The sequence below is a fragment of the Oncorhynchus mykiss genome, chromosome 23 (assembly GCF_013265735.2).
Source record: "Oncorhynchus mykiss isolate Arlee chromosome 23, USDA_OmykA_1.1, whole genome shotgun sequence".
NCBI classification, from domain to species: domain Eukaryota; kingdom Metazoa; phylum Chordata; class Actinopteri; order Salmoniformes; family Salmonidae; genus Oncorhynchus; species Oncorhynchus mykiss.
Genome location: NC_048587.1, coordinates 43378394 through 43391228, shown reverse-complemented (window position 1 = coordinate 43391228; position 12835 = coordinate 43378394). Strand labels below are relative to the sequence as shown.

The following is a 12835-nucleotide window of genomic DNA, read 5'->3' as shown; positions in this document are numbered from 1 at the left end:
TCACAAGGTCCTTTGCTGTGGTTTTGGGATTGATTTGCACTTTTCTGCACCAAAGTACATTAATCTCTAGGAGACAGAACGCTTCTCTTTCCTGAGCAGTATGACGGCTGCGTGGTCCCATGCTGTTTATACTTGCGTATTATTGTTTGTACAGATGAACGTGGTACCTTCAGGCGTTTGGAAATTGCTCCCAAGGATGAACCAGACTTGTGGAGGTCTACAATTATTTTCCTGAGGTCTTGGCTGATTTCTTTTAATTTTCCCATGATGTCAAGCAAAGAGGCACTGAGTTTGAAGGTAGGCCTTGAAATACATCCACAGGTACACCTCCAAATGACTCAAATTATGTCAATTAGCCTAACATAAGCTTCTAAAGGCATGCCATAATTTCTGGAATTTTCCAAGCTGTTTAAAGGCACAGTCAACTTAGTGTATGTATGTTACAAATATAACATACCTTGAAGACCAATTTATCCTTAACTACAACAACATTCTCAGTAATGGGTACAGAAACGTTTTACTTGCAGCAAACGTTGTGGAAATTAATATTTGTGTCATTCTCAAAACTTTGGCCACGACTGTATGTTGTGGTTCTGGCTTGTATAGCGCACTGAGCGAACCCCCCCCCCCCCCCCCCTTAAACCCCCTCATTCGCCCCGCCCGCACCAGGGGGCGCCAGTGCCGCCCCCGGCAAGATACCGCCCTGTGCGGATGCATTTGTCGCCCGTACCAAAATCTACCGATTTGTATTGGTCTATAAATAAATTTCTTATCCAAAATTCGTCATCTCTCCTATGTCTTATTCGACTAGTGTTTTTGAAAGTGTGGGGATAATAATTCAGGCATAGTTGTTCTGAAACGTTTATTGCTTTAATATAACACACATACATTAATTATTAATTTCGGTTGCCTTTCGGTTGTGAAGTTTGTTCTATAGAAAGTTCTTGACCAGCCACAAAATTTTAAAAAGGGTGGGGGGGATTTTCGGCACAACACAGGCTCAGAGATTCGAACCTGCAATCTTTTGGTTACTTGCCAAACTCAGACTGAGTTGAATATGTTTAATGAATAAATGCATTCAAAATTAATTGTGCTAAGTAGGTTCAAACAAAAACAAATGGTTACAGTGAGATCTCGAGGATCTGCACAGGTCTAGGAGGCGACAACCCCTCCCTGTTTGACAACTGCTTAGTGTGTCCCTGGCAACCGCTCCGGCTTCTTTCTCTCCACAGTCCCCGGTAGTCACTACCTCCTTCCGGAGGGAAGCAACAACCGAAGACCCAACGACCCCCCTTCCTTTAGGACAAACCTGCCCCTTCGGAGGGCAAGCTCTTCGCCTTGATGCCAAATAAGCGACCGTGAGCCAGGCTACCGGAGCCATAGGCACCATGAACGACAAGTACCACCGGGCGGCCCGGGATGGCTACCTGGACCTACTCAGAGAGGCCACTCGGAAGGAGCTGAATGCGCCTGATGAAGATGGAATGACACCGACTTTATGGGCTGCGTACCACGGCAACCTTGACGCGCTCCGGCTTATTGTGGGAAGAGGGTATGTGTCGCTAAGTTTCCTAAGCAGCCTATAGCACAGACAATAGCTTCAATTGCAACTCAGCACCAAGACAACTAACTTAACATTTTGCTCAGCTTTCCCCTTTGCAAATCGGTCTACCTGTTGAACTATCAACAAACAGGTGTGGAGGTGTCACTGTCACATGGCAATGTGCATATCTCACTTCCTTCCATCTGAAAAGTCAGTAGACAGAGCCATATATAGGCTAGAGAGGTGACTAGTATGTATATATAAGATCTTATCTCTGATATATAGCTCATTTTACCTATAGGTGGTCACTGGAATCGAAACCACCATCCTGAAGTTGAGCTACAAAAGACTACTAAAACCTCCAGTCAGCTGGTTGAAGCCCTGATTACTGTCTAGGAACAAAATGTACATTCAAATGACTGTTAGTGCTCAGGATTTATGTAGGCTGGTTTCACCCTCCTCACCCCATCCAACAGTGCTGTTGATGTGATGGACAGCTCTTTGCCTCCATTTTAACAGCCTAATTAAAGGCAAAGGTCACTGGCAGGAGGATGGCCAACCCAACATTCTCTCACATACCCATTCACAACCATGTGGCGTGAATACTTATACATGCATGCACGCACACACGCAAGCACCTTCACAGACACACACTTGAAAAAAATATGTTGCTTCAATTTACAATTGTAAGGCAACTAGCTGCAATAAGATTGTGAGTTTGCTTAACATTTGGGCATATCTGATCCAACATACAATTACACTTGAGAATGTATGTTAACTCAGTTTAGAAGTTTAGCTTGACTGAACATGCAATTCAACTTGAGATTGTATTCTACCTTATTTCTGCCAGTGTTGATTTTTCGCTCTGTAAGAGTGGCATTAACACTTAGTGGTGTAAAATAACTAGTGATGCACCAATATTACATTTTTGGCCGATACCGATAACCAATGTTTTCCTTGCCCAAAAAATATTAGCGGCCTTTTAATCATTCTAGTACAGTTAAATAGTTAACACACACACACATGGATGCAGCGGTCTAAGGCACTGCATCTCAGCACAAGAGGCATCACTACAGTCCCTGGTTCAAATCCAGGCTGTATCACATCCGGCCGTGATTGGGAGTCCCATAGGGCGGCGCACAACTGGCCCAACGTGTTCCGGGTTTGGCCGGGGTAGGCCGTCATTGTAAATAAGAATTGTTTTTTAACTGACTTGCCTAGTTAAATAAAGGTTACACACACACCACACGGACCAAAAAGTTATTTTGTTGGCCTTTACGGATGTACCCATTACCAGTAAAACATAATCAAAACCTATTTCTTTCACTTACTTGCTGTGCTGTTTCGTTGTTCATTTGTTCAGTCGTTTCATTCTCAACTAGGATTTCATCATACATGTCAGGCAGTGAAGTTTCAGCTCTGTCTGTCTGTGGCCTCTCTTCCTCGGTGCGCGCTGTCACTGTGTCCGTTTCCATCTTGTCCAGCTTCATATGTAACATTTCACGTAAACCCTGTTTCTTGTCTGGATTGAAGTAGTGGTCCTTGTACATAGCATCGGGCATGATGGCGACACAGTAAAGAGAGAATGCCACTGAATCGCTTGTTCACAGCCTGTGTCGGCAGTTTTGTTGAGCAAGTGTTTCAATGCATGACAGAGGGTATCACGTCTGCTGCAGGTGCAGTTGATGAGCTAATTTCTTGAGTCTAAATGGAGATAGCTAGTGTTTCCAAGTTTCAAATGTGTTCTCTAATGCCATTGAAATGGCAGCAGCGGTATGACAACGAGCACATTCATGTGCATGAAATACGACTTTCCTCAGTACGAAATCCTTGACAACCCACTGTGCTGTCAGACTCAGCATGTTTATGGGGCTGATATCGCTGGTCCAAATGTCAGTTGTGAAGCTAATAGCAGTGAAGCTATTACTGTGTAACTCCGGTAGGGCAACATCTGAAAAATAGCTCACTTGGTATTGTGTACCGGTGCTCGACCAGTCGGCGAAAGCCAACATCACCCAGGACAGAGAACAGTTGATTATCAAGGGCAATGAATTCCATTATCTTGGCGTTAATGGATTTTGCCATTGAGTTGTCTCGCTGAATTTGTTTTACTCTTTCTGCTCAACTTGTTGACTGCTCGATCCACACAGCAGACATTGTGGGCTAGGTTAGGAATGCTGTGTTGCACGTGTAGCGCAACATTTGACGTGGCGTCATTACGTCATGTACCTACGTTATATAGGTATGTACCTACGTTATATAGGTATGTACCTACGTTATATAGGTATGCACGTCAACTTTGACATCGGTTTTGCACATCGACGTTACGCTAGACATTGGGCCGATGTCGATGTTGGTATTTTTAGCTACTATCGTCCGATTCCGATATCTTCACAGATATATCGTGCATCCCTAAAAATAACTCCCATTTGTTGGTGTTAATAACCAGAGTTATTGTTTTACACTGTTGAGGGTAAAACAGTCCCATCGAAACCACACTCATTATTATCATATTTCCCAGCATACTCTACTGCAGGTTGATAAAAAAAGTTGTTAATATCTGTGTTTGTACATTGATTGATTGATTGATTAATCGTATGCTTCAAAGATAAACATGCATTTTTCTGAACTAAGCCAATCAGTTAGTTAGATTTATTGCACCCGTGAACACTTTTTAAAAATATATATTTTATTTATTTATTTAATTTCAATATATCAGGGGGTGCTGCAGCACCCTCAGCACCCCTAGTTCCCGCGACTATAAGTAGTAGAAGTGAAGGGGTGGAGTGGACCCATATTCATTGATGGTAGCTTTGATTATGAGTTGAATTAATGTATCACGTTCTGTATCACAGGGCCTTCCTCCCTATGTAATACATCCAGTTGATTTACATATGAAAATGCTGTTTTCAATCAGATCAACTTTTAAAAGGGCCCACTCCTTTTACCATATTGTCCGCTAGCAGGCTACCATGGACTATACTTGTGAGCTACAGTAGCAGAGTACTACAGCCAGATAACAGCTAAACTCTTTGTTGCCCACAAAAAAACACTAGGCATACATCACCTAATTAGGACCTACTCTATACTGTATGTCACTGTACACCCTCAGTGGTCTATCAATGGTGCTTTCTGACTTTCAATGGGAAACAAGAGAGACTCAGGATTTAGGAGTAAGGCTATATTATCATTCGATAAATCAGCTACTCTTTCAGCTACTGAAGCACCTTTGTGTACAGTATAGGCAAAAAGCCCTCTCTTTTGTTGAAGGTTTATGTGCTGGACAAAGCAGGTTTGGATGGAAAGGGTATAGTATTTACTCCCTATTTAAGAGAGCCCTGTCCTATGACAACCCACTATGGTTGACACAGCACCCAGGAGAGCAGAAGAGATTAGGAGGAAGAGGATAGGGAGAGAGGGCAGAGGAGGAGGGTAGGGAGAGAGGGCAGAGGAGGAGGGTAGGGAGAGAGGGCAGAGGAGGAGGGTAGGTAGAGAGGGCAGAGGAGGAGGGTAGGGAGAGAGGGCAGAGGAGGAGAGTAGGGTCGAGACTCAAGGAATAGAGACGTGGAGGAGAGACAGTAGAGGAGGAAAGGGGGATGGTAGGGTCGAGACTTGAGGGATATGTCAAGACCTTAGTGACAGGTTTATAAGACATGGAGGTAATTAAGTGTGGAGAGAGCAGTAGAGGCTGATGTCTGAGAGAAGCTGCAGTGGCAGAGGTGTAGCGTAGATATTAACAGCACAGATATTAGCTGAAGAGGAAAGGTCAGGGTGACAGATAGGACTAATTGGGCAGACTGGTCCTCTAACAACACTCCCAGGGGACTGATGCTACACCACAGGGCCAGGCTGGAGGTGGATGAGCTAAGGATGGACAGGACCAGAGCTGTGGTGAAGGTCAGAGGGCCTGCTAGAAGGTAAAAGCAGTTTGCTGTAATTGAACTATGCTGATCTGGTCCTACCTCTTTTCTGCATTTTACAGGCCTCTTTGTTTTCTTATCTAGAAGGTAAAAAGAAAATAATGGGGCTGTACATGTAGGTCTGGGTGGTTTCCCAGATCCATATTGCTTAATCTTGGACTAATAAGCACTGAATGGAGATGCTCTGACTGTGTAACATATTTCATACAAATTATGCTTTTTCTATTTGTGTATTATTATTTTTCGTTATACAATGGGTGGGTCTAATCCTGAATGCTGATTGGTTAAAACTGCATTCCAGCTGTGTCTATTCCACAGAGATTAGAGATTGAGCAAACAGATTTGGATATCAGAAGCTGTAGCCTATTTTCTAAAATATTATACATAAAACAAAAAAGTGACGAGGCTGTGTTTTAATTACGTAACAACCACCATTGTTTTGGTCTGTAACTGGGCCATAGGGTAGGGTTGGCTGACTGTTGGGTCAGATCCCTTGTTTGTCTTGTTGATAGTCAAGCACAATTGACCATGAGATGTAATCTGTAGGTGGAGAATCAAAACATGATGATGCACATCGAATTTATAAATGCATGAAGGATCAAATGTGTTAGTAGGAGGTATCAGAATATTCACAATTAGTAAAACAGATCAAATCAAATTTTATTTGATCTGTCTTACTAATTGTTTTACTAATTGATACTGTATTACATGACTGCCCAACCCTCTTCCTGGAGATCTACTGTCCTGTGGGTTTTCAGCACAACCCTAATTTAACACACCTGATTCTACTAATTAGCTGCCTAACTAGCTGAATCAGAACTGCTAAATTAGTGCTGGGCTGAAAACCTACAGGAGAGTAGATCTCCAGGAAGAGGGTTGGGCAGCCCAGCTGTATTGACTACCGTATGCCAGGATATGGGCCCATATGTAGATTTTCAGAGTAGTAATTCAGGAACAGTTTGGCCTTTCAGATCATAATGAATATGATTATATGGGCAGAGGGGGACCTGATCCAATATCAGTTTTTACAGACATGTAGAAGTTAGGGTAGAGATTAGCAACCAGAGGGGGCACATTTTGCAACATTTTGATAGAAATACAGGGCATTTGGAAAGTATTCAGACCCCTTCACTTTTTCCACATTTTGTTACGTTACAGCCTTATTCTAAAAAGGATAAATAAAAATAAAAATTGTTCAGCAATCTACACACAATACCCCATAATGACAAAGTGAAACAGGTTTTTAGAAACGTTTGGAAATGTATTTTTAAAACCCCCCAGAAATAATTTATTTACATGAGTATTCAGACCCTTTGCTATGAGACTCGAAATTGAGCTCAGGTGCATCCTGTTTCCATTGACCATCCTTGAGATGTTTCTACAACTTGATTGGAGTCCACCTGTGGTAAATTCAATTGATTGGACATGATTTGGAAAGGCACACACCTGTCTGTTTAAGGTCCCACAGTTGACAGTGCATGTCAGAGCAAAAACCGAGCCACGAGGTTGAAGGAATTGTCTGTAGAACTCTGAGACTGGATTGTGTCAAGGCACAGATCTGGGGAAGGGTACCAAAAAATGTCTGCGGAACTGAAGGTCCCCAAGAACACAGTGGCCTCCATCATGCTTAAATGGAAGAAGAACCACCAAGACTCTTCCTAGAGCTGTCCGCAGGGCCAAACTGAGCAATTGCGAAGGTCCTTGGTCAAGGAGGTGACTAAAAACTTGATGGTCATTCTGACAGAGCTCTATAGTTCCTCTGTGGAGATGGGAGAATCTTACAGAAGGACAACCATCTCTGCAGCTCTGCACCAATCAGGCCTTTATGGTAGAGTGGCCAGTCCTCAGTAAAAGGCACATGACAGCCAGTTTGGAGTTTATCTCAGCTACTGCCTGTCACCAAGGGAGTACCCCAAGGCTCGATCCTAGGACCCATGCTCTTCTCAATTTACATCAACAACATAGCTCTCTCATCCATTTATATGCAGATTATACAGTATTATACACAGTTGGCCCTTCCCTGGATTTTGTGTTAAATGCTCTACAACAAAGCTTTCTTAGTGTCCAACAAGCTTTATCTACCCTTAACCTTGTCCTGAACACCTCCAAAACAAAGGTCATGTAGTTTGGTAAGAAGAATGCCCCTCTCCCCACAGGTGTGATTACTAGGTGTGATTACTACAATTTCTTCAACAAATGATCAGGTCTTATCAAACATACATTAGTAATGGAAAGAAAACACAGACTCTTTGTTTAAGTATTAAAATACTCATTTTAGTAATACAATTGTAGGCAGAAGATGGTACAGAGTACAGTATAACAGTATATGATAGGTCCCCAAGTTCTGCAAAATGTCTAAGACATCCTGTAACTCATATAGCCTCTCTCAGTCCTCCTTGTGTGAGTTTCCCTGGCAACAAGATTTTAATAAATCTAACCTCCCTTGACAGCAGTAACCATCTTATCAGCAATTAAAGCTCAGAAGTGGGATTGACTGAAACTTGACCTTTCATCACAAGTATAGTCATAAAAATGTGAACGAGTGTAAGCATCTTCTGACAGGTGGCTGCTTTCATCAAGTCTGTGGCAGCTTTGTGTTCTCAGAAAACCAGATAACCACGGTGGGATCCAGACAGGAGGAGTCTGAATGTTAAAAGCCTTCTGAGAGTGTCTGAAGGTCACAACACTCAAAAACAGGTTTTAACACACACACAGAGGTCTCCTGAAGACCTTACAGTTTATCATAACATCATTTATTAACCCTCTTCAACTACCTCTGAGGGTTTAGAGCTTTTTAATTTTTTAATTTTAATTAAACTTTATTTAACTACGCAAGTCAATTAAGAACAAATTCTTATTTGCAATGACGGCCTACACCGGCCAAACCTGGACGACACTGGGAAAATTGTGCGCCGCCCTATGGGACTCCCAATCACAGGCGGTTGTGATACAGCCTGGAGCTTGAGGTTGTCACCTCGTACAAGTACTTGGGAGTATGGCTAGACGGTACACAGCCCGTCTCTCAGCACATATCACAGCTGCAGGCTAAAGTTAAATCTAGACTTGGTTTCCTCTATCATAATCGCTCCTCTTTCACCCCAGCTGCCAAACTAAACCTTATTCAGATGACCATGCTAGATTACGGAGACATCATTTATAGATCGGCAGGTAATGGTGCTCTCGAGCAGCTAGATGTTCTTTACTATTCGGCCATCAGATTTTCCACCAATGCTCCTTATAGGACACATCACTGCACTCTATACTCCTCTGTAAACTGGTAATCTTTATATCCGTTGCAAGACCCACTGGATGATGCTTATTTATAAAAACCCTCTTAGCCCTCACTCCCCCCTATCTGAGATATCTACTGCAGCCCTCACCCTCCACATACAACATCCGTTCTGCCAGTCACTTTCTGTTAAAGGTCCCCAATGCACACACATATCCCTGGGTCGCTCCTCTTTTCAGTTCGCTGCAGCTAGCGACTGGAACGAGCTGCAACAAACACTCAAACTGACAGTTTTATACAAATCTCTTCATTCAAAGACTCAATCATGGACACTTACTGACCATTGTGGCTGCTTTGCGTGATGTATTGTTGTCTCTACCTTCTTGCCCTTCGTGCTGTTGTCTGTGCCCAATAAGGTTTGTACCATGTTTTGTGCTGCTACCATGTTATTGTCATGTTGTGCTGCTACAGTACCATGCTGTGTTATCATGTGTTGCTGCCTTGCTAGATTGTTGTCTTAGGTCTCTCCTTATGTAGTGTTGTCTCTCTTGTCGTGATGTGTGTTTTGTCCTATATTTAAATTTGAAGTCGGAAGTTTACATACACTTACATACACTACTTTGTGCATGACACAAGTCATTTTCCAACAATTGTTTGCAGACTGATTATTTCACTTATTATTCACTGTATCACAATTCCAGTGGGTCAGAAGTGTACATGCACTAACTTGACTGTGCCTTTAAACAGCTTGGAAAATTCCATAAAATGATGTCATGGCTTTAGAAGCTTCTGATAGGCTAATTTACATTATTTGAGTCAATTGGAGGTGTACCTGTGGATGTATTTCAAGGCCTACCTTCAAACTCAGTGTCTCTTTGCTTGACATTAAGGGAAAATCAAAAGAAATTGGCCAAGACCTCGGAAAAAAAGGCAGGTTCATCCTTGGGTGCAATTTCCAAATGCCTGAAGGTACCATGTTCATCTGTACAAACAATAGTACGCAAGTATAAACACCATGGGACCACGCAGCCGTCATACCGCTCAGGAAGGAGACGCGTTCTGTCTCCTAGAGATGAACGTACTTTGGTGCGAAAGGTGCAAATCAATCCCAGAACAACAGCAAAGGACCCTGTTAAGATGCTGGAGGAAAGGGGTACAAATGTATCTATATCCACAGTGAAACGAGTCCAATATCAACATAACCTGTTAGGCCGTTCAGCAAGGAAGAAGCTACTGCTCCAAAACCGCCATAAAAAACCCAGACTACGGTTTGCAATTGCACATAGGGACAAAGATCGTACTTTTTGGAGAAATGTCCTCTGGTCTGATGAAACAAAAACAGAACTGTTTGGCCATAATGACCATCGTTATGCTTGGAGGAAAAAAGGGGATGCTTGCAAGCCGAAGAACACCATCCCAACCGTGAAGCATGGGGGTGGCAGCATCATGTTATGTGGCTGCATTGCTGCAGGAGGGACTGGTGCACTTCACAAAATAGATGGCTTAATGGGGAAGGAAAATGATGTGGATATATTGTAGCAACATCTCAAGACATGTCAGGAATTGAAAGCTTGGTCGCAAATGGGTCTTCCAAATGGAGAATGACCCCAAGCATACTTCCAAAGTTGTGGCAAAATGGCTTAAGGACAACAAAGTCAAGGTATCGGAGTGGCCATCACAAAGCCCTGACCTCAATCCTATAGGAAATTGGTGGGTAGAACTGAAAAAGTGTGTACAAGCAAGGAGGCCTACAAACCTGACTCAGTTACACCAGCTCTGTCAGGAGGAATGGGCCAAAATTCACCCAACTTATTGTGGGAAGGTTGTGGCGGGCTACCTGAAACGTTTGACCGAAGTGAAACAATTTAAAGGCAATGCTACCAAATACTAATTGAGTGCATGTAAACTTCTGACCCACTGGGAATGTGATGAAATAAATAAAAGCTGAAACCAATCATTCTCTCTACTATTATTCTGACTTTTCACATTCTTAAAATAAAGTGGTGATCCTAACTGACCTAAGACAGGGAATTTTTACGAGGATTAAACGTCAGGAATTCTGAAAAACTGAGTTTAAATATATTTGGCTAAGGTGTATGTAAACTTCAGACTTCAACTGTATCTTCATCTATCTCTGAATAGTGCCAAGTATGTTTCTGTAATATTCAAAGTAACTTGCCACCAGCTTCTTGCAAGCTACTGTAATATCAGAGCAAAAATGTATTTTAAATGTATTTGGTGTATGTAAACTTCAGACTTCAACTGTATCTATATATATATATATATATATATATATATATATATATATATATATATATATATATATATACACACACAACTCAGCAAATAAATAAACGTGCTCTCACTGTCAACTGTGTTTATTGTTAGCAAACTTAACATACCTAAATACTTGTATGAACTTAACAAGATTCAACAACTGAGACAGACATAAACTGAACAAGTTCCACAGACATGTGACTAACATAAATGGAATAATATGTCCCTGAAGAAAGGGGGGTCAAAATCAAAAGTAACAGTCAGTATCTGGTGTGTCCACCAGCTTTATTAAGAACTGCAGTGCATCTCCTCCTCATGGACTGCAGCAGATTTGCCAGTTCTTGCTGTGAGTTGTTACCCCACTCTTCCACCAAGGCACCTGCAAGTTCCCAGACATTTCTGGGGGGAATGGCCCTAGCCCTCCCCCTCCAATCCAACAGGGGTGCTCAATGGGATTGAGATTCGGGATCCCCGCTGGACATGGCAGAACACTGACATTCCTGTCTTGCAGGAAATCACGCAGTATGGCTGGTGGCATTGTCATGCTGGAAGGTCATGTCAGGATGAGCCTGCAGGAATGGTACCACATGAGGGAGGAGGAAGTCTTCCCTGTAACGCACAGCGTTGAGATTGCCTGCAATGACAACAAGCTCAGTCTGATGATGCTGTGACTCACCGCCCCAGACCATGACGGACGCTCCACCTCCAAATCCTTCCCGCTCCAGAGTACAGGCCTCGGTGTAATGCTCATTCCTTCGACGATAACCGCAAATCCTATCATCACCCCTGGTGAGACAAATCCGCGACTCGTCAGTGAAGAGCACTTTTTGCCAGTCCTGTCTGGTGTCTGGTGAGGACCTGCCTTACAACAGGCCTACAAGCCCTCAGTCCAGCATCTCAGCCTATTGCGGGCAGTCTGAGCACTGATGGAGTGATTGTGCTTTCCTGGTGTAACTTGGGCAGTTGTTGTTGCCATCCTGTACCTGTCCCGCAGGTGTGATGTCGGATGTACCAATCCTGTGCAGTTGTTGTTACACGTGGTCTGCCACAACTATCCATGCTGTCTCCCTGTAGCTCTGTCTTATGCGTCTCACAGTACAGACATTGCAATTTATTGCCCTGGCCACATCTGCAGTCCTCATGCCTCCTTGAAGCATGCCTAAGCAGCCATGTTCACGCAGATGAGCAGGGACCCTGGGCATCTTTCTTTTGGTGTTTTTCAGTCAGTAGAAAGGCCTCTTTAGTGTCCTAAGTTTTCATAACTGTGACCTTAATTGCCTACCGTCTGTAAGCTGTTAGTGTCCACAGGTTCATGTTCATGAATTGTTTATGGTTCATTGAACAAGCATAGGAAACAGTGTTTATACCCTTTACTGCCCTGCATCACGCACTCCTGCCATCTATTACGCACACCTGCCTTCCCTCGTCACACCCATCAGCGATACTGGACTCACCTGGACTCAGTAATCACCTGTTTATTTCCTCCCCTATATTTATCAGTTCCCTTGCTCTGTTCCCTGCTGCTGCATTAATTGTTTTTTTGTCTGTATTACTCGTTTGCTGATGCTGTTTCTGTCTCCTTCCATGTCTGTTCTGTATTAAATGTTTGACTCCCCGTACCTGCTTCATCTCTCCAGCGTCATGCATGTGACACTTTACAATGAAGATCTGTGAAGTTATTTGGATTTTTACTAATTATCTTTGAAAGACAGGATCTTGAAGAAGTTACATTTCTTTTTTTTGCTGAGTTTATATATTAAATAAATAAAAACAAATTATCCCAGCCCCTGTCCCCGCAGGAGGCCTTTTGCCTTTTGGTAAGCCGTCATTGTAAATAAGAATTTGTTGTTAACGGACTTGCCTAGT

The 12835-nt window shown here is 42.9% G+C and overlaps 1 protein-coding gene across 1 annotated transcript in view; it reads left to right on the top strand.

The window, feature by feature from the left end:
- Window positions 1-737: 737 nt before the first annotated feature.
- LOC110502803 (Usher syndrome type-1G protein homolog) overlaps window positions 738-12835 on the top strand; it is a 31766-nt gene continuing 19668 nt past the window's right edge. The window contains exon 1 of the mRNA XM_021581097.2: window positions 738-1552. Coding sequence (XP_021436772.2) covers window positions 1389-1552 — 164 coding nt within the window. The 5' untranslated portion in view covers window positions 738-1388. The remainder of the gene's footprint in view (window positions 1553-12835) is intronic.